A 26,931-nucleotide genomic window follows, 5' to 3' on the forward strand; every position below is an offset into this window, starting at 1 on the left:
AGGTAAAATTGATAGGACTTATGATGGATATGGAAAAAAGGGAGCCGAGGTGTTCTGTCTACTGCTGCAAACTACCACAAAATGTAATGGTTTAAAACAGCAACCATTTAACTATTTGCTTCCGAGGTTTGAACAGGGTTTGGTGGGGTGGCTAATTTCTGCTCTGCCCATCGGCTGGGGGGGCCTAAACAGTTTGGCTTGGATTATATGTCCAGTTCTCAGTTCTTGCTGCCAGCTCAGTTGGTTGGTTCACCTCTGCTCGGCTTCTTTCTGTGGTTAACTTGGTGGTCTCAGGGTGGTTGAACTTACACGGCAGCTGGTTTCCCTTAAGTACAAAAATGGGAGCTGCTAGTTTTGCCACACTCTACTGGTTAAAGAGCAAAGGCCAACCCAGATGAGAAAGGGGACTACCCAAGAGCATGATTAGGCGTGGTCGGCTGGGGGACCCCAAATCACGTCCATCACGCAGTTTCCTGGGTTGACTTTTATACTTGGATGGGTGGAGGTGCTTTTTGTGGAAATGGGAGAAGAGTGCTCTAATCCCTCATCTGGGGTTAAATCCTTTGTAATAAGATTCCCAAGTTTCCTCTGGTCTCCCTTCGACATTCATCCCACTGGAGAGCATTGTCTGAAGTTAGATGTGAGCTCCAGGAGCCTTGGTTTGGGGCCTCTCTTGCTCCCTGACCCCCATCCTAGGTCATAGTAAGTTCTCTCTCTTTGCTGAATTGAATCTCATCTCAATCTTTCTCCAAATGAAAGATGTTATGACCATGTGGGCTCTGGAGAGCCAAATGAACCATGTACTGTATTTTTAAACCAAGGCTTTCCTAAATATGGGCCTCTGGGGACACAGCCGTTAAGGAACTGAGATAACACCTGATCTTCAGTTGCTAAGTAGTCTGATCTGAACACTGACTATCCTGTGCTGCACTCAGTGATGCCACCTATGCTTCAATTGTCTGAACACTGATAATTCCACCGATGGATGAGGGAGGTTGGGAGCAGAGGTCAGTAGCTTCTCTCGTCCTGTGGCTCCAAGGGAGGCAGCATGCAGCACCTAAGGGTGCCATGGGCGAAGGTAAAAGAACAAAGGAAAAATAGAAGGCTGTTCTTTTTATGTAAAATTGTTTAATTTCTTTCTCTGTTAAAATACACTCAATCCAGACGCGGTGTATCAGGTGACCAGATTTTTCAGGATTCGTACTCAACCTGGCTCTGGCCACACCTCTGATTCCAAATACTGAGTGGGATGCAAATGATGTAATAATATCTAACACATGGGTATATAGTTACTTGGTGGTCACCACACGAGGTATCAACATTGCAGGCTCAAAAAAATAAGATCTACCATAATGTGGACCTTTCCAAAAATAATTAGGACATTAAGTTGACACCTTAAATGAATCCAAAACAAATACTAATTAAATTCTAGCTTCTGTGAGGAACAGTGCATGCAGAGATAATCAGCTTGCATGTGTGGCCAATTGTAACAGAAAACTCCTAGACTCCCAGCAGTGTCTCAACAAAGCCAGTCTTGAGGGTGAGGATGAAAATGAGATAATACATAGCTTGGCCAGGCTTCTGGATCCCATATTCTAGTGGGGTTGGGGCTCAGTGTAATTTCTGATTATTTCCAGCACAAAGACTAGCAATGACACTTTCTTTCTTATTAGTCACTTCTCTGAAGCTGTGAGACCTGCAGCAGATCAAGGAAGTTCAGAAGTTTTCTCATTTGAGCAGATGGATGCCATGGTTGCCAATCTGGGGACACAGCTTCCCTCAAGCTGCATTGTCCATTGTGGAGAGAAGGGTTTTCATTCTCCCTCCCTCATGGCTGATCATGCAGCGCGGAGAGACTTTCATTCTCATCAGTGAGAGCTTCGCTTTCAGCTTGAGCCACTGCCCTGGTCTTAGCCCCATCCCATCACACACACCTTCAGTCTGATGAATGCTCATAGAAACGGTCTGGAGCTGGCCAGATTCTAACAGCAAGACTAAGCTTTACGTAAAGAGTTTATATATTTATCAGGAAACCTCCCACAGGATGTAGGCAAGAAGAAAATGCTTATTTTACCACCATGCAGGCAACCCATCTAAAATTTAACCCAAGAAATAACAATATTCTGGACCATACCGAATAAACTATCCTTCAACCAAAAGCAAATACCATGACCTTGAGGAAAACCAGATGTGAATGTTGTGGGTTTAGTAGGTGATAAATAAAACAGAACCATCAGTGCTATAAAAACACACTAGACCTGCCATTTAATGGAGTTAGTTGGTGTTGCCTCTATTTAGTATCATAGATAACTCACTTCTGCCGTGATATCTATAAAATGTGTGACTATGCTATTCATGGGCATCTAGAGCAGGGTCTTTTAACCTGTCAAGTCAGTTTAATTATCGTACATTCTCTAGCAGAGGTTGGGGTTGGGGAGAGGTAAGCTTTGATTTTTGTAGGTATAGGAAACTTTCCATAAGCCTGTTTGGCTCATAGGCACATTTTATAGTGTAAATCCCCTCATTCACTCAGAGGGGATCAAGCAAGCCCCCCAAAACCCAGGGTGATAGGTGTAGTTGGGCAGCAAAGTCTGGCTACCTCTGGAGCTGCTCTCCCTCCCCACAGCTGGGCCATTGTCTGCTACCAGTCACCAAAGCCCTATTCCTTAGCTCTGGACCCCTCTCCCGAGCCTATAGAATGCCCACACTGAATCACGCTAGACACATGGCTGTGCATCGGAAAGAGAAACTCTATTTTGGAAATCAGTTTTAATGTAGACTCTTTCCACTAGGAACTTTTCTTCCATTCAGAAGAAAACATGGAGTGTAGACTACAGTCCCCTACTGATCCTTCCAGGTTCAGATTCATGATAATCTGTGCAGCTCAATTGCGGCAGTTCATCTTTGCAGGAAGGCCCAGAATCACGGAGCCCAGGTAACAACTTACCTCTTCCTTGTCAGCAGTGGCCTGTCTTTGACAGACCTCTTGTTTATATACAAAATTAGTATAGAGAGGATCTTGCTTTCTAAAGACCAATAGAGAAGATGTCCCGAGTAAATGTAGGACTGCCATAAAAAGGACACAGGGTCAAAGAGTCTGGGGGACAGGGACATCCTTGGGAAAGATTCTTCTTTACCAATCTGGTTAGAATCACCTGAGAAATGGGGATGGCCTCACACCTGTACTTGATAATCAGCCTACTATCTAGTTATGCCAGTACCACTTGTGTGACCCAGGTCAACCATTCACCTTATCTGGGCCCATGTTTTCACTCACAGAAACAGGGGCAAACGTCTACTTCACAGAGTTGTTAAGAAAATGTACATGAGTGCCCCTGCTTAACACCAGGCAGTCAGCAAATGCTGACTATATGAAAGAGCATCTCCTACCATACTCTACAGGGCACAGGGTTAAACAAAGTGACTGCTGGGGCCAACACCAGACCCTCATGGCCACAGAAAGAGGGTCTTTCCCCTCTCTCTCTAGGCTTGAGCAGACAGCCCGGTTGGCTGGCAGGGCCTCCTCTTCGGTCTGACCACAGTACCTCTGTGGGGTATAGGGATTCAGCTCAAGTGTGACGCTGCAAGGGGAAATGACAGAAAAGGACATTCTCTGGGTTCTTTGATGCACCGGGGAATGCACTTAGAAGCTGAGACTCAGTGCTGTATTTAATCTTCACCCTGTCCCTGCTTCCTGCTGCTGAGTTGTCCACTGAACTGTTTCACTCAACAGCTTTTAATTTCTGGACCCTCTACGAGAGGGTTAGGGAAATAAAAAGCTCAAATCAGGCAGCTTGCTAATGCTGGTTAACTCTGAACAGAGATTAGGCAAATAAAAGACTACTGACTACAACAGTTTCCATTTCTCCGGATTGCCCTTAGAGAATGGAAAGGTGAGTAGCAGCAGGTCCCCTGAATCCTGGGGAGGACGAGGACTCAGAGAAGGGAGGCATCATTCTCGGTGCATGCTGTGAACAGCTAATGCTAAGCTGCTTTGGCTACGCCTGGGGATGACTGGGTACTGAGACTTAACTGAAGAAGGCAAGAAGGATGAAAACACGGACCTGCTCTGGGATGCCCTGAATTACATTCCTCGAGGCCGAGGCCGGGCAGGCACGGAGCAGGGGGGCTGAATCAAAAGCTTTGCCTTTCATTCAATTTAGATGAACTGTTCCTAGCCCCTGGGGCCGGTCCCCCGGAAGGAGTCTGTGCTGACAAGCCTGGCTCCAGGCTCCAGTGCCTCCAACTCCGCCCACCAAAGTTAGCAAATTGTAAAGTGTTCATCATTTCCTAATTTTGTATTATAAAATGGAATTAGGAACATCAATAGGAACCAGTAGCAAAACCCCAACCCTGTGTAGGACTATCATCCTGTCAGCCACCTCTGCGTAGGCCGATAAGCTTGGAGAGTTTTTCACAGTTTTCAAGTTTCAGCGACTCTGCTTTCTCTTTCAATCGTTCGTCTCTGTATAATCCTGCCAAATTTGTCAACTCCGACTCTGAAAAATAAAAGAGGTGACCAATTCACCAACAGAGTTGAGCTCCTGTGTTTCATTCCAAAATGACTGGAATCAAAGCTCCTCTTACTTTAATGCTTTTTATTTCAATCGTATTTAAGAAACACTCCTTTATTGAGGAAACATGCATCGGGCTGCTACGCAACACCAGGTGCTGAGGATTAAAGGACACCTGTGATCGGGAGCCTTCCAGTATCTGTGCTCTATTATAAAAGGACTTAGTTCTCATCATTAGAACACTTGGCACCAGACTTAGGAAACCTGCACGCGTGCAGTAAGAGGAGACTGTTTCATGGCCTTCCTATGAATGGTATTCAGATGGCAGTCGGGAGGGGACGGAGCGCCATCGCCCGTTCCTGTCATCTGAAACAAAGACAGCTGCCTCATTCTTCCCCCTGCATTGCTGGATCGTAACTCACACACGCTAACTGAACAGAGCCTGCCTCCCTGGGCTGGCCTTGTACAGAAGGCCAGGTTGCCGGTGGCTTCGCTCACTCCCTCACCACACGCGGGGCCCCTAACGCAAAGGCCTAAGGCAGCTGGGCTCTTTTAAAAGTGAAATCATCTGGATGCAGTGACCTTTGTCTCCTTGACTAAATTAATTTCATTTTCTCCTCATGGTGGAGAAGGTCATTCTATTTTTAACCAGAATATAATCTCTACTGTCTTTCCTGACTCAATAGTGGTTTGGCCGCCTCTATTTTTCATTCTTTTGTAAAGTTGCAGACACATTCTTTGGAAGGAATGCCTGAAAAGCACCTCCAGAGACGCGTTGTGTACCACCAGGACGGCATGCTGGGATGGGCTGTGTGGCTTCTGGAAGCCTCTGGCCACAGGCAGCTACTCAGTGTTTCAAGGACCATACTTGTGGAAAGGCTATTTTAATCATTTTGAAATATGTCTATCCACTCTGAATCGTCTTGCTGACAGATTTTGTTTTTCTTGGTGGAACAACAGGCACCTGTCTGATTAATCAGCAAATTGCCTGGAAACAGGAATTAATACTTAGCCCGGGGGAACAATGGGCATTGGTTTCTGACTAAGTTTCTATCAACACAAAACGCTGTCTGGCATTTCTGTGCACAATGGTTCTATTTACACCAAGTAAGGCCCAAAGTGCAGATGAAGCGCAGGCCTCTGGAGTGAGGGGTGGGTATGCATGAAAACCCTCTCTCTGCAATGGGGGCTCAGAACCTGGGCCCTAGCCCAGCAGTTGCTTGGCAAGCAGTGGGTCTCCTGGGCTCCAGAACGGTGTGCTCTCAGCCCTGGGCGCGGGTGCCTGCTGTGCCTGCTAGCCAGAGCGCGCCTGGGCACAGTCATCTTTGCAGGTGATGTGGCTTCATGGAGGATCACGTGCTGCACCCAAATGAAAGCCCTCTGCTCCCACGTCCTGCCCAGAGCTCGGCACTAACTCCATTTCTCTGGCTCCTTCGGCATGCGGGAAACCTGTCCCAGAGGCCTCTGTAAACTCAAGTCTATGCTTTCAGCCTTCTGCAGTCACAGTTACACCAGTCCATGGAACAGATTCCTTGAAGTGATTTCCTTAGGTTTTTTGTTTACTGAACTTACCTAAATGCCTCATTGTCTGAAACCTCATTCCAGAAAACATTAAAGGCTAGTGATTCTTACCATTTTCTAGTGTAACAAGCTAGTTAAAGAAAGATAGATGCAAATATAAGAATGCTTTTCTCAAAACAGGACATTGCTTTTCATAAAGTTCATTAAAACCAGGTGTCAGTGCCCCAGAGACTGAGACTTGTGCTCCAGAGCAATGACCTTGGCACAAGGTCAGTTTCAAGAAGCCACGTCCCACACTCCCTGCTAACCATGCTTAGAGAAACTTCTCTTCAAACTGCCAGTGAATCCTTTTGCCCTTGATAAACAAAAGGTCAACTCAATGAATATATTACTTTTGACAAGTTCTGTTAATATTCAGTAATTTCTAAAAAAAAAAAAAAAATCTTTGGGAGGTGCAGAATCAAGAGAACATGTTTTCTTCTTTGCAAAATGCTTCCCTTGCCCTGAATGCCTGAATAATAGAACATTAAGCCTTTTAGGTAAACTGACTTAGGTGAATTGTCAAGAGAAGCAAGCCCTAGAGCCTTCTCCCAAGAACACTCTGCACAAGAGCCCAGACAGGAGCCTTGACAGCTGGGGAACCCCAAAAACCCCAACCACCCTCATGATCTAGCCCCACAAGACAGCACTGCATCCGGTCTAGCAAGGCCCTGATCCCACCAGGAACCGCTAAGCGTCCCGCCCACACCATCTTCTCTAATCTACACCAGCCCTCTGGGAGGAAGTTCACTTCATCCCCATTTCAAAGCCTAAACCTCGACCACTCTGCGCCCCTGCTCCAGGGCACGCAAAGGAGTCCTCCGCTGCCAGGCAGGCCCAGGACTTCAGCTCAGCTTAGCTCAGCCAGGCCAGGAGGAAGTTCCTGCCTGTTACTTCTGTCCATCCCAGACCCAGAGGCATGGCCACTTCCCGGGCATTCATGTATTATCTAGATGCAGCTGTGAAGGAGTAAACAGGGCGATTAGTGTTCAAAGTAAGGGATCACTCAGGGGAGTTCACTCAGATTAAGCCTTCTAAGGAAGAGCAATGAAAAGAAATGAACAAAGATTTAGAAAGACAATGGCTAACTTTGCTAAAACCAGTTTCCATTTGGTATTTTGCCAAGAGTGAACTTTGTTCTCAAGTGGGTTTATTTTTACAACCTCCAAGTGCTAAATTTACCCTTGTTGGCTGCACTTGCTGCTGGATCCGGAGGGCAGATGCTGCTCGTTCTCAAATGGCACTTGGATTGTGTGGAGGCTCTGGGCAGCCACCACGCTTAAATGCCCGAAAGAGATTTTTAGGGGTGAGTGCTGATGACCCTGTTTGGAACTTGTGGGTACACACATCATACTTACCCGGTGGATTTCTAGCCTGGAGAGTGCCAAAGCCCTGAAACTAGCCTCATGGGGATGGGGACAAAAGCCTAGAGGCCACCTTAGGCATAATCCTTACCATGAACTCTCTGTACAGTCCCAGCTGGGGTGTGTGGGGGTGTTCAAAGAACACAAAATGCAGATTTTCACCCAGGACTTGCAGAAAGCAACAAATGCAGAACCTTCCCAGGGCCCAAAACAATGGAGACTTTGGGACACACACCGTGCCCTTCACCTAACTTGGATTCACATATATACTACCTTTTAGTCTAAGGCCTTTATCTTGCTCCAAAATTCTTTCCTGATTTTTGGAACTTGCAAAACCTAGTTTAATACAAGGTAGGTGTGGGGAAGTTGGGGTTCCTATGGCCAGGATCCTCACTGAACTTAACCCACCTGATGATGTAACTGGCCTGTTGCTAGGCTACCGCTTCCACACCTGTAGGCAATAGGCTATCATTGCGCTATAGAGCTCCGCCCAGTCCCCTGGGCGGAGGTAGAGACGCTAGTGCTCGACCTACCCCCTGTGAGAACAACTGGGTAATAAACCCTTTCACCCCAAAGAATGTTTTGCTGTCAATTTCTTTGGTCACATTGAATCCATAGCGAACTTGCTGGGGGCTGAAACCCACTGGCAAGACAGTAGGGTACTTCCTGATCTCTCAGAAGAAAAGCAACTTCCTCCTTCTGCTTAATTCCCTCTGACATCCAAGACTCATTGCCCACCAAGCTCCTAATGCACCTGAGAGGTCATCTGGCCTCCGACCTACAGGAGTAGAGGCTAGAGAAAAGGTCCCTAAGGGATGGGGTTAGGACGATTAACACTGCTCTGTGGTACTCAATCTTCAGCATTTTCATTGTTTTCCAGTCCTGAGAATATTCTGTTCAAAAGACATGCGTCAAGCACCTGTTCTTGAAGTAGGGACTGCACCAGGGGCCTGGGACACGAAGTTAGTATAATGTGGTTCTTGTCCTCAGCCAGTCCAGCAGGGAGACTGGGGTGTTCCTGTGGGACACTAAAGCTGTGGGGACAGTACTGTGCTAGCAGGATGAACGAGGTGCTTCAAGAACATGGAGGAAGGAGAGATTAATTTGGGGGTGGGGTTGGGGCGTGTGATGGGTCAGCACGGGCTTAGCAGCATTGTGACTGAAGAGCTAATATTACCGTACACCACTAGATGTTTAATAATACCTAGTAATAAGGTTTAAAAAAAGAGTTGGTATTTACTTTTTAAAAATTAACCAAAGCTTGAGGCTTAGAACCTCCCCCCTCATGTTCTGAGAGAAATCTTCTGCATACATAGATGTTTATTGCCCTTGTCTAGCTCGGATTAACACATAGTCTACAGGCACACACCTGATCATCTACATTTGCTCTCTTACAACACTAAACTATGTTTTCTACCTTTATCTCATATCTACCTACCACTTCAGCATTTTATTAAAAATAATAATAATAGAGAAATGTGGTATCCACATATAAATCAAGTTTAAAAATCAAATGAATAGTCATATTTGAACTGTGTATAGTTCATAATGCATGAACAAAACCGAAAGCTTCTGTGATGGCTGCCCTTGCACTGTTCACCATGTAACTTATTCACTATGTAAGAATTTGTACTCCATGTAAGAATTTGTTCGTTATGCATCAGAAGATTGGAGACTGACGAAAATTAGGCTTGGGGTGGATTAATGATTGTGCATTGAGTATTGACCCCCCTATACAGAAATTTATTGTGGTTAACAACTATTTGATCAATAAATATGAGAGAAGCCCTCACAAAATATATATATATATATATATATATATATATATATATATATATATAAACACTTCCAATTGTAAAATAAATAAGTAACCAGGATGTAATGTATAGCATAAGGAATATAGTCAAAATATTGTAACAACTTGGTATGGTGATAGCTGGTACCTAGAATTATCATGTATATAAATGTTGAATCACTGTGTTGTACACCTGAAACTAATGTAATGTAATACTGTTGTCAACTACCCTTCAATAAAAAAAAAAAAAAAAATTAACCAAAGCTAAGTTTCATAAGATAGAGTTACTAATGGCGTGTGTGTGTGTAACTCAAGTGGGAGGAAAAGTGAGCTTGCTGGCTGAGAGTCAGGCCCCCCTTGCTGTCGGCACCCCCGTTAGCACTTGCCGGAGCTGTAAGCCAAGTGGCAGACACCGTCCATCACCCCCAATATCTCCAGGATGGGGAGTGGACTGGAAGGCCTGCTCACAGCCACTCTGCTGAAGAGGCCGACTCAGGGAGGGTCACTTTTGTTCTGTGTGGCCACAGTCGACCAGAAAGGGGCCACTGACTGGTGGGGTTGTGGAAGTCTGGAGAGTGAAAAGGAGGGTCGCAGCCAAAATGAACCACGGCAAAACAAGGTGACGAAGGAGGAGAGCCTGATGAAGCAAAGGAGGGCAGGTAGCAGAGAGGGGAGAGGGGGGGCAGATAGGCAAAGAGGGGTAGAGCTGCAGAGACAGACAAACAGGCAGCTAGTGCCGCCTTCCTAAGTTCCTAAGATTTCCAAGTCCTGGCCATGTGCATCCTGTCAATAAACTCCCCTTGCTGGTAGGATCCTGAATAGGCCTCTGCCCTGACCCTGTTACACGTCTCAAACATGTGAGACTCATAAGGGGGGTGGAGGGGTTAGGAGCTGGGGATGTCCGATGCCGGAAGCACAGCCACCAGCTAAAGCCCCCTTTAGAGATCTTACTTTGTTGTTTCTCCTTCCAACAACTCGTCTGGACGTAATCAATGTAATCCTTCTCTATCGTCTTTTCCAGGTCACGCAGAGAGGCTCCTCTGTAGGCCTTGTCAAAGTTTTTGTCCACAAAGTAAGGCACCTGCAGGTTTTGGGTTTCCCTAGAAATGGTGTAGCCCAAGGCCCTGAAACAAGGAGAGGCTCAGGTAAGCGTTATCACTCTTAGCATCAGCCTCCTGGATATCATGATCACAACTCCCTCTTCCCAGGGCGGATGCAGATCTCATTTTCTAATCCACTGAACATTTATTATTTACCCAGCATGCAGTAAGCGCAATGTCATTGCTATGGCTATTATGTGGGCCCATTCACACTGGGGACTTGGCCTCAGCATAGTTATTTTAGTCTCTTAAAGGTTTTCTCTCTTATACTACTTTCTATGTTAGAAGTAGAATGCTAAATGATTAAAATAACAATTTCATGTTGTGTAGGACCTAGCATGATACCTGGCCAGAATAGACTATTGGTAAGTGCTGGTTGACTGAACTGATTGTTACAGTAAATTATTTACAAATAACCAGATAGCTTACATCAACCTAGCACCAATTTTTAGGACAGGATAAAACGTATTTCATGTACAGCTACCAAATGAGAACTGCAAAAAACCTCAGGCAAAAGATTTCAATGAAGTGTTTGGGTTAATTCTCTGTGGGTCTAAGATATTCAGTGGCATATGGTACTAAGAAACATTAATGGGTCTGGGTTAACAAAATCCTAACCATAAGGAGGTATAGAAGGGAGCTGAAACTGAAGTTAAAAAACAGTGTAGTAGCAATGTGCAAACTACAAGCAGATTTTATTCAAACTGGAAAAATTTCCATTTCAAATGAGCGACTTTTGACCATTTCCCAGACTTTTCCTTTGACCTCTATACCTAAGGATCTCACTGAATGTCTAAGAGCTCAGGCCACGACTGCTCCCATCTCCCTCTGAGAAGGGCAGGTTGCTGCCTGCTCCACTGGCCTGACAAGAAAAGAGGTAACAGTAGCAGATGGAGAAACATGGGAATTCTGGAAATAGAGGGAATTGGGCCAGGCTGACCTGATAGCAATAACTTCTGAGTCTCAGCTATATTCTCCGTAAAATGAAGATATCAACTAGAATGATGGTCTTCACTCTAGTGATCACCTACAAAGACTCTTCCTGGTATACGTTGCCCCACGGAGTCCACATTTTGTAACATTTCTGTCTGCTAAACTATAATAATGAGTAATGACTTATTTCTCATTTTTAATAAAAAAAAAAAGTAACCTAGTGATTCTCAAACTTTAGAATGGACCAAAATTAGCTAGAGGGCTTCTTAAAACCCAAAATTTACAACTGGTTCTCATCCCCAGAATTTCTGATTCAATAGATATGAAACAAGGCCTAAGAATTTTCATTTCTAATAGGTTTCCAGTTGATGCTGATGATGCTGTTCTGGGGACCAAACTTTGACACCTGTCTTAATTAAATAATGAATTGAAGAAATTTAAAAATGCCTATCAAAGCTCATAATTTGCATGTCATACAAACATTTCTATGAATTTCTATATTTTTCAGAAAAGCAAAAAATGTGATACTATGGTTTGACTATGTATGGAGCCTTATCACAAATAAATATCCTATTCTTGCAATTTCTTAAGTTGAAAATAATCACCAGATCTCCGTTAGTAGGTTCCCAGACCCATAGGGGTCCAGCGATCCTATCACAAACTCAATAAGGCCCTTTCCAACTTTGACATGGTGTGATAAGGATTTAATCTGAACATGGTTATTCTGTTAATCCTTCAGAAACCAGGTGTTGCTGTTTTGCAGCTGACCGGATGGTGTCGCTGTAGAACAAAACAATCCATTTCCTAAACTCACAGGAAACTTAAAGAGTATTTTTCAGTCTTGGGACTATTACTACCAGCTGTTCCTTTAAACACAAAATCAGTGTTTCTACAACAAAAGCTGAAATGAAATGTTAGTAATGTACTGGTAAAAGCTTCAGGTCTTTCAACCTCCAGATTGTCGTTAAGAAAGATTTATAAATACTCAACTTACGATTTATAGAATAGACTATATGGGGGATTAGCAGCCAGCAGCTGAGTAATGACAGATATAATCACAATCACAAGAACTGGAAGTAACTGAATAAATGCAGAATACGTAGTCTGAAAAAGAAAAAATATTTGGTGTAAATGTTCTTCATCAATAGAAAGCTTGCAGAAAATAGGATGGTTTCCCCAGAGAAAACACAAATACCAATGCACTGCGCAAGTAGTGAGTTTCGTACTCGAGAAGTACCAGTTCTCTCTGCTCTCTCTCTGTTCTCTCTGCTGAGAAGGCTGAAGAAGGCCCACCCACAACCTGGACTGACAGCCAGTAATTCTCGGGCAGCCCCCTTTCCTAAGACCAATGAAGCAGATACCACTGGGGGAACCCACCCAGACTGTGACTCTCATGGGGTCCTACCAGTATCGTGTTGCCTTGGCCACAGCTGAATGGATTGGGGGATACCTAACCCTAGAAAGGATCAACACATTCTCCTTCCTGGGAATTCGGGACTGAGATTCATCAACTTTTACTTCTAGACAGTCACTTGAAGAAAGGACACATAACGCTTAGGCACTGTAGACTGGCCACTTGCAGAGAGAAGTAGAACAAACCAGGCTGGTTAGAGAAAACAAAGCAGATGGAGAGAGATGGGAAAACTGGAGACAATCTGGCCCCAGTGAGTCACGGGGAGCACATCCGCGTGGGGGGCGGACAGCACTCAGTTCCTGGTTCCGGTCTGTCGTGAGGTCCGCTGTGTTTCCTGCCCTTGAGCTGCTCAAGATTCCCTTGATCCCTTACTTTAAACCCCCGTTAGTTCTTATGACTTTGAAGGGGGTTCCTATTTTCTGCAGTCAAGGAAACTTTGATCAAGACAGCTCCACAGGGGAACTAATTTCCTGGGACAGTCACTAAAAAATAGGTGGGGAAGAGGGGTACCATTCTGAGCCAACTATCCAGGCTCTTCTTACCACTGCCCCTGTTCTCCTAAAGCACATTTTAGTATCTCTCAAGGTGAACTTCTAAAACCTGATCATACACCATAATGGTCACCTCAATACAAGTGCTTATGAGCAGGTACCTGAGGCTTATCTTCCTCCTCTGCCTTCTGTGTCTGTGTCCTCTCATGTCGGTGCCGCCGGCGGTAATAGTGGGAATCGTCTGTGACGTTTGAAAACATATGAATATTTCCTGGGAAAGAAAAACACTTAATATGGGATATGGTAAACACTCTTTCCTTGACTTTTCCAAGGTCCTTGCTCCCAACTAGGTTCTTTAAGGGTAGAGTATTGTCCCATTTTTACCCAGTAGAAAAATAAGTGAATCAGCTACAAATGGAACATGCTTACCTCTCCTGCCTTTACTTAAGTAGTCCTTTGTAATTCGTGAATGACAGAACCCCAAAAGCCTAGTAAAGAGAGAGCATTTGGGCCATGAATCCTGTCTGACATGCTTACATCTGCTTCCTTGCCCAGTATCAGATTATGTCACTAGTATCTTTAATAGCAACTCATAAAATTCAGTTTACTTCTTGGGCATTTAATTATCCCAACTTCCAATTTCTGGGAGTACTTCTCTAAATTTATCTTTATATGGCTGCTGTTTTTGCAGAAATGTTAATAGTAGGCATTTTGCCACTTGGTTAGAAAGACTTAAACATACCTAATCTTCACAGTAGCCCTGTGGGATAGGTATTATCAGCCCTATTTTTTAGGTGGGGAAACAGAATCAGAGACACTAAGTGATTTCATAGGAGACTAGAGACTTGCCTCAAACCTCAGCTCATCTGATTCCAAATTCTAGCTGTTTCCACCATATTATGGTCCCTCTATTCAGATCCTCATACAGGAGCTTGCTGAGATATCTATCTATCTCTATATAATTTTTTAATGATAATTTTGAGATACCAACCTGTGGGAAAATGTCCTCCAAAGAAGACGTTGAATAGCTCTTCTGGAGTGATGTCGGCTTCAAAGTCCCTGTAATAATTATAAGGTCTGGCTCCAGGGGCAGTGAAAGTCACCTGCTCATCTCCATATTCATCATAGCGGAGTCTCTTGTCAGGATTGCTCAGGACTGCAAAGGCATTTCCTATTGCTGTAACCAGAACCAGAACGCACCTGAGTATACAGTCTTTGCTGCAGCCTGAGGGTAACACAGTAGAAGCAATGAAGAGCTCAGAGTTGATTGGTGCTGCATACTTTCTGGGGGCCCCAGGAGAGGTCCTTGGGCTTAGTAAGTTCACCAAAGTGCTTGCCCTTGGGATACTCCATTTGGTAAGCCAGACACAGCACTGGACTCAAGATGAACTAAGAACTACTTCTCTCATTCACCAAAAATGTGTTCTCATTTCACTTGAGAGCAGTAGTTTATGACTGGAAACAGTTCATATGTAAGTAGTGGCATTCTAACATGAAGTCAGAAAGAATCTCCTGAATAAAATAATCGGTAAAATTATTGCTTGGCTAAAAGCAAAGTCCCTACTCATCACAGTCTTGTTTCAGTTTACTTTAGAAAATGGTCTTTAGAAATTAAGAAATGTACCTCCAGTGTCTCAATGAGGGATCAAAGACTGACTAGGTTATGTATGTTTCCATTACCTCCTGTCCATATGCACAAATGTGCAAACTTTGTCCAATTTCATTTAAACATGCCATCAGTACCGCCAATCGAAGAAACCTCAAAAACACACTTTAAGATATTCCCTACCCACTTTCTCCTTGTAGAAACTGGGGAGAACTAGATTCACAAGGGCACATCACAAAAAGTAGATTGTCCTCTGAGATAAACATTGACTTAAACATTTTTTCAGATCTATCATTTTTCACTTTTTCTTTTGAAAATTTTCAAATCTCCAGAAAAGTTGAAAAAAATATAGTACAATAAACAAACATACCCTTTACCTTGATTCAACAACTGTAGGCATTTTACCACATTGCTTCCCTTAACTCTCTGTACACACATTTCTTTTGCTGAATCATTTGAAAGTGGGCCACAGATACTATACTTCACCCCTAAATACTTCAGCATACATCTCCTAAAAACAATAGACCTTCTCCTACATGATGACAATACCATTATCACAGCAAAGGATATTAACATCCATTCATTATCACCTAATGAGTCCATGCAAGGTTCATGTATTGCATTTGGTTTTCATTTCTTTAGTTTCTTTTAATCTAGAACAGTCTCCCCACCTTTTTTGCTTTTCATTATGTTGAATTTTTTGAAGAGTAGGTCACTGTTCCTTGTAAAATGTCCCATATTTTGATAGTTTCTTCATTATTACATTCAGGTCAAACACTCTGGCAGAACACCACATGGGTGCTATACCACATAATGTTAGGTTGTTCCAGTATTGGTGATGGTTAACTTGGATCACTTGGTTAAAGTGGTAACAGCTAGGTATCTCCATTATAAAGGACTTTTTTACCTTTGTAAGCAGTAAGTATTCTGTGGAGTGATACTTGGACATCATGTGAATATCCAATAAACAACAACCTATCACCCAGTGGTTTTAGCATCCACTGATAATCTTTGCCTGAATTAACAACTTCATTGGGGGTGTAGTACATAGTAAGAGTTTTATTTATGTTTTGGGCCTAAAATATTTTTGAAGAATATAGTTCTAAAAGTATCATAGAAATCAATGAAAAAAAGATTTGATCTGTAACTGTATTTCTACACAAGCTCTTTATACACAGCTTTTCCATGTGAAGATGTTAACAACAGAGGTTTCATAAACAAAGAGTTCCATGGACAAAGATGTTTGGGGATGCTGTCTAGACACTACTTGCAAGTGTCCACCAGCCTTTAAGTTCTACAGTAGGAGTCATGTATGTCTTATTTACTATGGCACCTGGCACACAGATCTGTTTCATTACAGATAAACCAAATACTTTTTTCAAAAAGAATTAAGGTAAGTGAATAAAGCCCTGCTTGTGGCTTTATAAACCAATTACAGGGGAGGCTGAAAACAATTTGTTGTGACCAAACATCACAAGAAGGGCAGAATTAAGCATTAGTTCAGGATCAGACCTTTGAAAGCATCTGTTGCTCCAGGAGCACAGTTCTTGTCAGGGTGAAATTTCAGGGCAAGTTTTCGGTAAGCTTTCTTAAGCTCCTCATCACTGGCATTTTGAGAAACTCCCAGAATTTCATAGTAATTTCTGCATTTCTTGATCCTAAAAACACACATGAGAAATACATCTGTCTACAAAGCCCCTTTTAATACAATTTACTGCAAAATAGTACACTGACCCTCCCTCCAATCTGTGAGCCCCAAAACAAACCTAAAAGAAAATTGGTGATCATGTTAATGACATATTCAAATTCATTAACAATGTCCTCCTCCCACTAAGAGCTTAATGCCGTTCAGTTATTTATATATATATATATATTTTTAAATTTTTTATTAAAGTATGGTTGATATACACTCTTATGAAGGTTTCACATGAAAAAACAATGTGGTTACTACATTTACCCATATTATCAAGTCCCCCTCATACCCCAATGCAGTCACTGTCCATCAGTGCAGCAAGTTGCCAGAGATCCACTATGTCCCTTCTCTGTAATACACTGTTTTCCCCATGATCCCCCACACCATGTGTACTAAACATAATACCCCTCAGTCCCCTTCTCCCTCCCTCCCCACCCACCCTCCCACACCCCTCCCCTTTGGTAACCACTAGTTCATTCTTGGAGTCAGTTATTTTTATATTTAATATTTTATTCTTTCTATATCCTTGCAAGTGGGTAGAACATACATGCTAATCTTTATATCAAAGTACAGGCTAAGGTTGAGAGTCAAACCACAGAACAGCAATACTTGAAGAAACACCTAATCGCCCTCTGTTGTTTTTTTTTCTCTCTCTTTTCTTTTCCTTAAGGCTATCTTTTCTCAACTTTGTTTTAAAAAGTGTTTTAAAATAACCCAATTGATGTGTTTTGAAATACACATGGCAAAGAAAAATATCCAACAGCACTAAACAATATACAGTGAAAAATCTTCCCCATTCCCTGTCCCCCAGCCTCCCACCCTAAGGACAACCAGTTAGAAGTTTTCTGTGAATGCTATGTACACAGTGAGTATATGTAGAGAGACCGCTCCATTTTTTTCTTAATGGATGCATGTTATAATCAACTTTCTACATCTTGCTTTTTTTTTTAACAGTTTGTCTTAGAGATGGACCCACAACATACAGAGATGAGAAGTATAGAATCAGTTAGAGTGTCAATTCTGGACTTTTTGAGCTCAGAAGTTTTTTATACTTTAAAAAATTATTGTGGACCCCAAAAGATCTTTTGTTTTTGTGAGTTAAATCAATATTTATCATACTAGAAGTAAAAACAAAAAATTTTGAAAACAGAGTGATGATATAATTCCATATCAGGTAGCCTCTCAAAAATTCCACTGTATAATCATAAGAGAAAAAGAATGAAAAAGGCAAATAATGTGTTTGTATTATTATGAAAATAGTTAACACTTGCAGACCCCCTCAAAGAGTTTTGGGGTTCCCAAACTATACTTTGAGAACTGCTAGACTAGAGCATATACTCTGGAGTCAAAATGGCTTGGCTAAGATCTGATCTTGCTGTGTATTTAATCTCTGTGCCTTAGTGTTGTCTTCTGAAATAGGCTATTAATTATAACTATATTTCATAGAGCTGCTGTTATGATTAAACAATATATTCATCAAAGTGCTTGATAGCATCTGACACTACATAAATACTGGCTATTATATATCTACCTCATTCTTTTAAAAAGCTGCATATTTTTGTGTTTTCTGTATATATATATATACATCCCTTACTAATGGGCATTTAGAATGTCTCCAGTCTTTTGCTACTATACAATTCCGTTAGCCAGGCAGAGATGCAGAGCCCTGTTGAAGACGTCATAGGAAGTCAGTAACACAGGCTGGACTATAATGCACGGTCTGGAATGTCAGTCAGGACCCTTTCCCAGGAGCAGCCCAGTTTCCAATCCCAGGTACATTCTTCAATGGCAGATACTTCTCTGCCTGACTCTTATAAACTTATTATTTAGTAAGAGCTTTATCGATTACAAAGTAAGAGCTTTGTAATAAGTTTTGAAATTGGGAAATGCGAGTCCTCCAACTTTGTTCTTCTTTTCATAGATCACAAAGGTCACTCTTTAAAAATGTACAGTTCAGTGGTTTTTTTGGTACATTCACAGAGTTGTGCACCCATCACTACTTAACTCCAGAACATTTTTTTTATTAAGGTATCATTGATATACATTCGTATGAAGGTTTCATATGAAAAATAATGTGGTTACTACATTCACTCATATTATCAAGTCCCTCCAGTACCCCAATGCAGTCACTGCCCATCAGTGTAGTAAGATGCCACAGAGTGCCTACTTCTCTTCTCTGTGCTACACTGTCTTCCCCATGACCCCTCCACACCATGCGTACTAATCATAACAGAACACTTTTAACACCCCAAAAAGAAACCCCATACTCAGCAGTCATTCTTCATTCCTCTACTTCCCAACTCCTGGCAACCACTAATCTACTTTCTGTCTCTTTAAGTTTGCCTATTCTAGACATCTCATATGAAAGAAATTATATAATATGTGGTCTTTTGTGTCTGACTTCTTTCACTAGCATAAAGTTCATGGTTCATTCATGTTGTAGCATGTATCTGTACTTCATTCCTTTAATTACTGAAAAGTACTTATTGTGTGGGTATTCCCATTTTGTTTATTCATTCATCAGTTAATAGACATCCACATTATTTCTATTTGGGGACTATTATGAGTAATTCTGTATGAATTCATGTACAAGTTTTTGTGTGGAAGTACATTTTTATTTCTCTTGGTATATACCTAGGAGTGGATTGCTAGGTCATATGTTTAATATTCTGAGGAACTGCCATACTATTTTCCAAACTGGCTGTACCCTTTTATATTCTTACAAGCAATATACAAGGGTTCCAATCTCTCCATGTCCTCATCAATACTATCATCCATCTTATTATAGCCATCCTAGTGAGTATGAGGTGATATGGTTTTTCATTATGGCTCTGTTTTGCATTTCTCTAATGACAAGTGATATTGAGTAACTTTTCCTGTGCTTATTGGCCATTTGTATGTCTTCTTTGGAGGAATGCCTATTCCGATCTTTTTTCAATTGGGTGATTTGTCTTTTTATTGTTGAGTTGTAAGAGTACTTTATATGTTCTAGATACAAGTCTCTTATCAGATATATAATTTGAAAATATTGGTTTAACTTTTCACTTTCTTGACGATATCTTTTGAAGTACAAAAGTTTTAAATTTTGATGAAGTCCAATTTGCCTATATTTTCTTTTATTGCTTGTGCATTGGGTGTCAATTAAAAAAATCGCCCAATCCAATGTCACAAAGACATATTCTAAGAGGTTTATAGTTTTAGCTCTTATATTTAGGTCTTAATATTAGGTCTGATTAATTGAGTTAATCTTTCTGTTAGTGTGAGGAAGTGGTCCAAGTTCATTCTTTGGCATGTATCCAATTGTCCCAAAATTTGTGAAAGACAGCTCCTTCCCCATTAAATTGTCTTGGCAATCTTGTCAAAAATCAATTGACCGTAAATATGAAGGTTTATTTCTGGACTCTGTCCTATCCTGGGCCATACTGTCTTCATTACTGTAGCTTTGAAGTAAGTTATGAAATTGGGAAATGCGAGTCCTCCAACTTTGTTCTTCTTTTTCAAGACTGTTTTGGCTTTTCTGGGTCTCTTGTGTTTCCATATGAATTTTAGGATCAACTTGGCAATTTCTGCAAAAAAGGCAGCTGGAAATTTGATAGAGATGTGTTGAATCTGTTGACCAATCTGAGTAGTACCCTATTACCAATATTAAGCCTTCCAATCCATGAAAGCTATCTTCCCATTTATTTATTTATTTATTTATTTATTTTAATAATTATTTTTTATTGAAGGGTAGTTGACACACAGTATTACATTACATGAGTTTCAAGTGTACAACACAGTGGTAGAACATTTATATACATAATTCTAGGTTCCAGCTATCACCCTACCAGGCTGTTACAATATCTTGACTGTATTCCTTATGCTATACATTACATCCCGGTTACTAATTTATTTTACCATTGGAAGTCTGTCCTTCTTTTTTTTTTTTTTTTTTTTTTTTTTGTGAGGGCATCTCTCATATTTATTGATCTTCCCATTTATTTAGATCTTTAATTTCTTTTAATGAAATTAAAAAAGAATGAAAGAAAACTTTGTGGTTTTCAATGTACAATCTTATACTTCTTTTGTTAAATTTATTCCCAAGCATTTTATTCTTTTGTGATCGTGTTATAAATAGAAATTGTTTCCTTTTCCATTTTTGGATTGTTCATTGCTAGCATATGGAAAAACAATGATTTTTGTATATTGATCTTGTATTTTGCAAATCTGTTCAACTCTTATTAGTTCTAGTAGTTTGATGTGTGTATGTGTATATTTCCTAGTATTTTTTATACTAGATCATATAATCTGTGAAGTTTTACTACTTCTTGCCAGTCTGGATGGTTTCTGTTTCTTTTTCTTGTCTAACTGCCCCGGCTTAAACCTCTGATACAATATTAAATAGAAATGGCTACACTGAACATGCTTGTCTTGTTCCTATCCTGTCCCTGATCTTGGAAAGCATCTCCTCATTCACCATTAAGCTGATGGTAGCTGTGGATTTTTTGTAGATGGTCTTTTATCAGGTTAAGGAAGTTCCCTTCTGTTCCTACTGTGCTGAGTGTTGTTATCATGGAAGAGTGTTGGATTTTGTCAAATGCTTTTTCAGCACTTAGTGAAATGATCATGTGGCTTTTGTCCTTTATTCAAGTAATAATGGTGGATTACATTGATTTTCGTATGTTAAACAACCTTGTATTCCTGGGGTAAATCCCACTTGGTCAAGGCATATGTTCCTTTTTATATGTTTTATATGTTACTGGAACCTATATCCATAGAGGATCTTGGGTTGATAGTTTTGTTTTCTTGTGATGTCTTTGCCTGATTTTGGTTACAAGGTAATACTGGCCTCATAGAATAAGCAGGGGAGTACCCCCTTCTCTTGTATTTTTGTAACCATTCATGAAAGATTAGTTAATTCTTCTTCAAACATTTGGAAGAAATCACCAGTGAGGCCATCTGGCTCTGGGATTTCTTTGTGGGAAGTTTTTTGATTATTAATTCAATCTCTTTATTTGTTATAGGTCTATATGATTTTCTATTTCTTCTTTAATCAGTTTCAGTAGTTTGTATTTTTCTACGAATTTGCACATATCACCTAAATTTACTTATTCGTTGGAATAACATTGTATATGCTATTCTTTTTTTTTTTTGCTGTTCTAATCTCGTTTATTGTTTATTATAATGGAAAGATAGAGATTAAAATCAGCAAAGGAAAAATGTATACAGGGCAGGGTCCAGGAGAGGCCAGGCAGGAGCTTCCGGTTGGAACCATATGGTGGAGCCACATGGACAGCACTTATTTCTCCCAACAACATCATGTACATGCTATTCTTTTATAACCCTTATTATTTTTATAAGATTGGTTGTGATGTCCCCTCTTTCATTCCTGATTTTAGTTATTTGAGTCTTCTTTTTTTCTTGGTTTGTCTAGCTAAAGGTTTGTCAATTTTGATATTTTCAAAAAACCAACTTTAATTTTATTGATTTTTTGTGTTGTTTCTCTATACTTTATTTCATTTATCTCCACTCTATATTATTTCCTTCATTCCGCCTGCTTGGATTTAGTTTGCTCTTCTTTTTTCTAGTTTGTTACAGTGGAAGATTAAGTTATTGATTAATTTTTTTAATGTAAACATTTATATATCAACTATATTTACATTTTTAAAAAGGAGCAAAAAAGAAAAAGAAATAAATGTAAACACTTATAGCTATAAATTTCCTTCTAAATATTGCTGTAGCTGCACCCCATGTATTTTGGTATATTGTGTTTCCATTTTCATTCATCACTAAGTATTTTCTAATTTTCCTTATGATTTTTTCTGGGACATATTTATTATTTAGGAATATGCTGTTTAATTTTCATGTATTTGTGAAGTTCCCAAATTTCCTTCTGTTGTTGATTTCAGAGAACATGTACTTTATGATTTTAATCCTTTTAAATTTATCCCAGGGATTGTTCCATATATACTTGAGAAGACTGTATTTTGCTGTTGTTGGGTAGGATATTGTATAGATATCTGTTATGTCTATTTGCTTTTCCCTGCCTCTCTTGCAGAAGCAGGGTGGTCACCCCAGATTACACCCTAATACTTCTCTTCTACCTAGTCTTGCCTCTGAGACCAAGAGCTATTGTGCTTCAATAATAATAATATCCTGCCTAAAGCAATCTTCAGATTCAATGCAATCCCTATCAAAATACCAATAGCATTTTTCAATGAACTAGAACAAATACTTCTGAAATTCATATGGAACCACAAAAGACCCCAAATAGCCAAAGTGATCCTGGGAAGGAAGAATAAAGCTGGGGGGATTATGCTCCCCAACTTCAAGCTCTACTACAAAGCCACGGTAATCAAGACAATTTGGTACTGGCACAAGAACAAACCCACAGATCAGTGGAACACAGTAGAGAGCCCAGATATAAACCCAATCATATATGGTCAATTAATATACAATAAAGGAGCCATGGATATACAATGGGGAAATGACAGCCTTTTCAACAACTGGTATTGGCAAAACTGGACAGCTACATGTAGGAGAATGAAACTGGATTATTATCTAACTCCATACACAAAAGTAAATTCAAAATGGATCAAATACCTGAATGTAAGTCATGAAACCATAAAACTCTTAGAAGAAACACATGGGCAACAATCTCTTGAATATAAACATGAGCAACTTCTTCCTGAACATATATCCTTGGGCAAGGGAAACAAAAGCAAAAATGAACAAATGGGAGTACATCAAACTAAAAAGCTTCTGTACAGTAAAGGACACCATCAGTAGAACAAAAAGGCATCCTACAGTATGGGAGAATATATTCATAAATGACATACCCGATAAGGGGTTAACATCCAAAATATATAAAGAATTCACACACCTCAACACCCAAAAAGCAAATAACCCTATTAAAAAATGGTCAGAGGATCTGAACAGGCACTTCTCCAAATAAGAAATTCAGATGGTCAAGAGGCACGTGAAAAGATACTCCACATGACTAATTATCAGGGAAATGCAAATAAACATACAATAAAATTAAGGTACAAATAATATACAATGAGATATACAATGAGATATCACCTCACACCAGTTAGGATGGCCAACATCCAAAAGACAAGACCAACAAATCTTGGAGAAGATGTGGAGAAAGGGAAATCCTCCTACACTGCTGGTGGGAATGTAAATTAGTTAACCATTGTGGAAAGCAATATGCAAGTTCCTCAAAAACTAAAAATAGAAATACCATTTGACCCAGGAATTCCACTCCTAGGAATTTACCCAAAGAAAACAAGATCCCAGATTCAAAAAGACATATGCACCGCTATATTTCTCACAGCACTATTTATTATAGCCAAGATATGGAAGCAACTTAAGTGTCCATCAGTAGATGAATGGATAAAGAAGATGTGATACATATACACAAGGGACTATTTTTCAGCCATAAGAAGAAAACAAATCCTACCATTGCAACAACATGGATGGAGCTAGAGGGTATTGTGCTCAGTGAAATAAGCCAGGTGGAGAAAGCCAAGTATCAAACGATTTCTCTCATTTGTGGAGTATAAGAACCAAAATACCTGAAGGAACAAACAGCAGCAGACTCACAGACTCCAAGAAGAGACTAGTGGTGGTGAGGGAGGGAGAAGGGGATTAAGCGGCATTATGATTAACACACATAATGTAGGGGGGTCACGGGGAAGGCAATACAGCACATAGAAGACAAGGAGTGACTCTGTAGCATCTTATGCTGATGGACAGTGACTGCAACGGGGTGTTGGGGGGACTTGATAATATGGTGAATGTAGTAACCACAATATTGCTCATGTGAAACCTTCATAAAATTGTACATCAATGATACCTTAATAAAAAAAATAATAATAGTAGTCAATACTTAGCACATTGTCTGTGACAGGCTTTCTACATAAAATCACTCATTTAATCCTACCACAAGCTCACCTTTGTACCCCAAGAAGTTGCTCCTCAGTATACGTGGCACTCCCCTCACCCTGCCGGGTCTGATTCCATTCATTCTCAGACTTCTTTTCCTTTTGTGCCTTCATGCAATTACAGCAACCACAGGGGTCGTGACTTTCAGGAGGTCTGTCTTCTGGGTATTTGTTTCTTCTAACTGCATCAATGTAAGCTGCAAAGCAACAGCCCCTCCATTAGGCCTCAGACTCACCTGCAAATTAACTTTGCTACCTGACTCAGCTATCTGGGAAGCTGCTTGTAGGTGTGAGCAGGTGAGTGTGAGTGCCAGGCTACTAACATCATGCCGACTTTTAAGCAACCATACAAAACTGAAAAAACATCTTCCTTGAGAAAACAATACAGAAAATATGGAAGCAACTATGAAAAACTTATAATGCCAGAAACATGAGGCATAATAATGTCCGTCATATTCAGCAAAATATTTTGCCTCAAAGCCAGAAAAGGGGCTCAAGAGGCATCTGCTTAATACCTTGCTTTTAGTACAAGAGGAAAACGTATTTCTCTGTGGTCAGAAGTGACATTGCTCATATACAGGTAAGACCTACTCTTGATCACAAAGAGGTTAAAGTTTAAAGGGAGAGGATTCAATTAACCATAATGCCCATAGAATGTAAAAAGAGCCATAGCAATCCAGTGAAAGAAGGAAGAATACTCACGTCTGGAGGATCTGGCAAAGGCTTTAAAAACACCTCTCTCCTACTTAAACATCCCTACATGACTATCCACTGGTCCTTATCCAATTCTTATCATGGATCCAGCCTGCCTTTCCAGCTGAATCTCTCACCACATGCTCCTGTGTAGTCTATGATCTAGCTATACCAAATTCCTTTTAGATCAGCTGGGCTCTCTCTTTTCTCTGTGCCTTTGCACATGCTGTTGCCTGGGCCTGTAACATTATTCATTTAAGTCAGCCTAACTCCAGTGCATCCTTCACGTCATCATATGTAACGTTTTCTCCAAAAGGCCTCTCCTGACACCCTGGCTGTGTTGGGTGCCTTGTCAGTGTGCTTCCCAAACCGACGACCTTGCTGTGTAGCCCAGGTCTTATTGGCCCTGTTTTGTAATTGTCTGTTTACCTGTCAAACTCTCTCGATAGGCTGAGAGTTCTGTGATCTCAGGGGCCCGTGCCTCTCAAATCCCCGCTGTGGGATCGGCATAATGCCGGTATCTCACAGGTATTGGATTAATACTCCTTGCCTTACTGTAGGATGGAACACGCTGGCCTATAGGTCCTGATGCGGGCTGCAGGGACATGATCAAATCAAGACAGAGGGTCAGGCAGCCCAGTGTGGCAGCGAGAATAAGAACAGGGAAAGCAAGCGGTGGGAGACCGCATCACAGCACGGACCCTCCGGCCACCCCGGGGCGGGCGGGGCCTGACGACTAAGGGCCCTGGATGGGACGTGGGCTGGGGTGGGGCTGGGGGCCGGGGGCAACAAGTCATCCCGGGTGACTGGGCCCGCGGCCTGTTCCTCTGCTGGGGCCAGCGCTCCGGGTTTCGGGATCTCGGCCGCTGTCCGGGGCGGGCCCCCACTTCCTCTGGAGCCCTACTGAGGCGCAGCATCTTCCTACAGGCCTCCATCCTTCACCTCAAGCCCAGGATCTCAGCCCTCAGGCGCCATCAGGAGCTCCATCCCTGGTCTCTCTCGAACTCCGCCTTGTCCCACCCTCCGGCCAAGGCCTGGTACCTTCTGTCCAGCGCTCCCCGCTGCCCAGAGTCGCGGCCATATCCCTTCTTAGTGATCTGGTCTGCGGAGACTCAGCCGCGCCCGAGATGCTGAAAGCGCAGGGGGCTAATGCGCGAGGCATGCTGGTTATTGTAGTCCAACTCATAGGGGCTCCGGCCATTGGACTACAACTCCCAGCAGGCTCCGCGCGACGGGCTGTCAGGGGCTGCTGTTTCAGGGGCTCGACCCCTGGAAGCGAGGCCTGTGGAGAAGTTGCTAGTTGACCGCTGCTCGACTAGGGCTCACGGCAAGCAACTGTGGCTGTGGCAGCTGCGGGCCCCGCTTTTCCTCATCTGTGGAGTGGGGACACAGGCTTCGGCCTTGCCTAACACTGGGGGACACATTCAAGGAGGCAAGATGAGATCCTGCCCAAGGAAAGGCTTTGCAAACTATCTTCTCCTCAGGGATGTCCTTTTTAAATATGCATGTTCTGGGCAAAGTGTATGTTATGTCCTCGAGATTCAGAGACGGGTTTGGGGGATGCTGAACCCAATCCTGGCAACTTAAGAGCCAAGAAAATAGAAAAATGAGGTAGATTTATGTGATGATAAGGCAGTTGAGTATGCCCATCCTTCCCCAGCTCCTCTGGCACATTAAAGGGATGGCACAGGGTCAGGTGTAGAGAAAGAAAAAAAGGGCAGGCTTTGGAGTTGGCAGAAGCCCATTTTTTGCTGCTCCTTGTCCATCATCCATCCCATCCTACTCCAGGGCCCCTCAGACTTCTCTCATCCACCTTAGCCGTTTCTTTGGCCCATTCCTG

General features: G+C 41.7%; 1 protein-coding gene across 1 annotated transcript; it reads right to left on the minus strand.

Annotated features, from left to right (window-relative positions):
- Positions 1 to 2,754: 2,754 nt before the first annotated feature.
- Positions 2,755 to 26,231, minus strand: DNAJC18 (DnaJ heat shock protein family (Hsp40) member C18). Its single transcript, XM_036896872.2, has 8 exons — positions 26,133 to 26,231; positions 24,409 to 24,595; positions 16,290 to 16,435; positions 14,163 to 14,348; positions 13,333 to 13,442; positions 12,261 to 12,370; positions 10,185 to 10,357; positions 2,755 to 4,499 (listed from the first exon to the last, which is right to left on the minus strand). Exons 1-8 carry the CDS (start codon positions 26,170 to 26,172, stop codon positions 4,375 to 4,377), a joined length of 1,077 nt encoding a protein of 358 aa, XP_036752767.2. The 5' UTR covers positions 26,173 to 26,231; the 3' UTR covers positions 2,755 to 4,374.
- Positions 26,232 to 26,931: the final 700 nt, after the last annotated feature.

This window comes from Manis pentadactyla, chromosome 13 (genome assembly GCF_030020395.1).
Source record: "Manis pentadactyla isolate mManPen7 chromosome 13, mManPen7.hap1, whole genome shotgun sequence".
NCBI lineage: Eukaryota > Metazoa > Chordata > Mammalia > Pholidota > Manidae > Manis > Manis pentadactyla.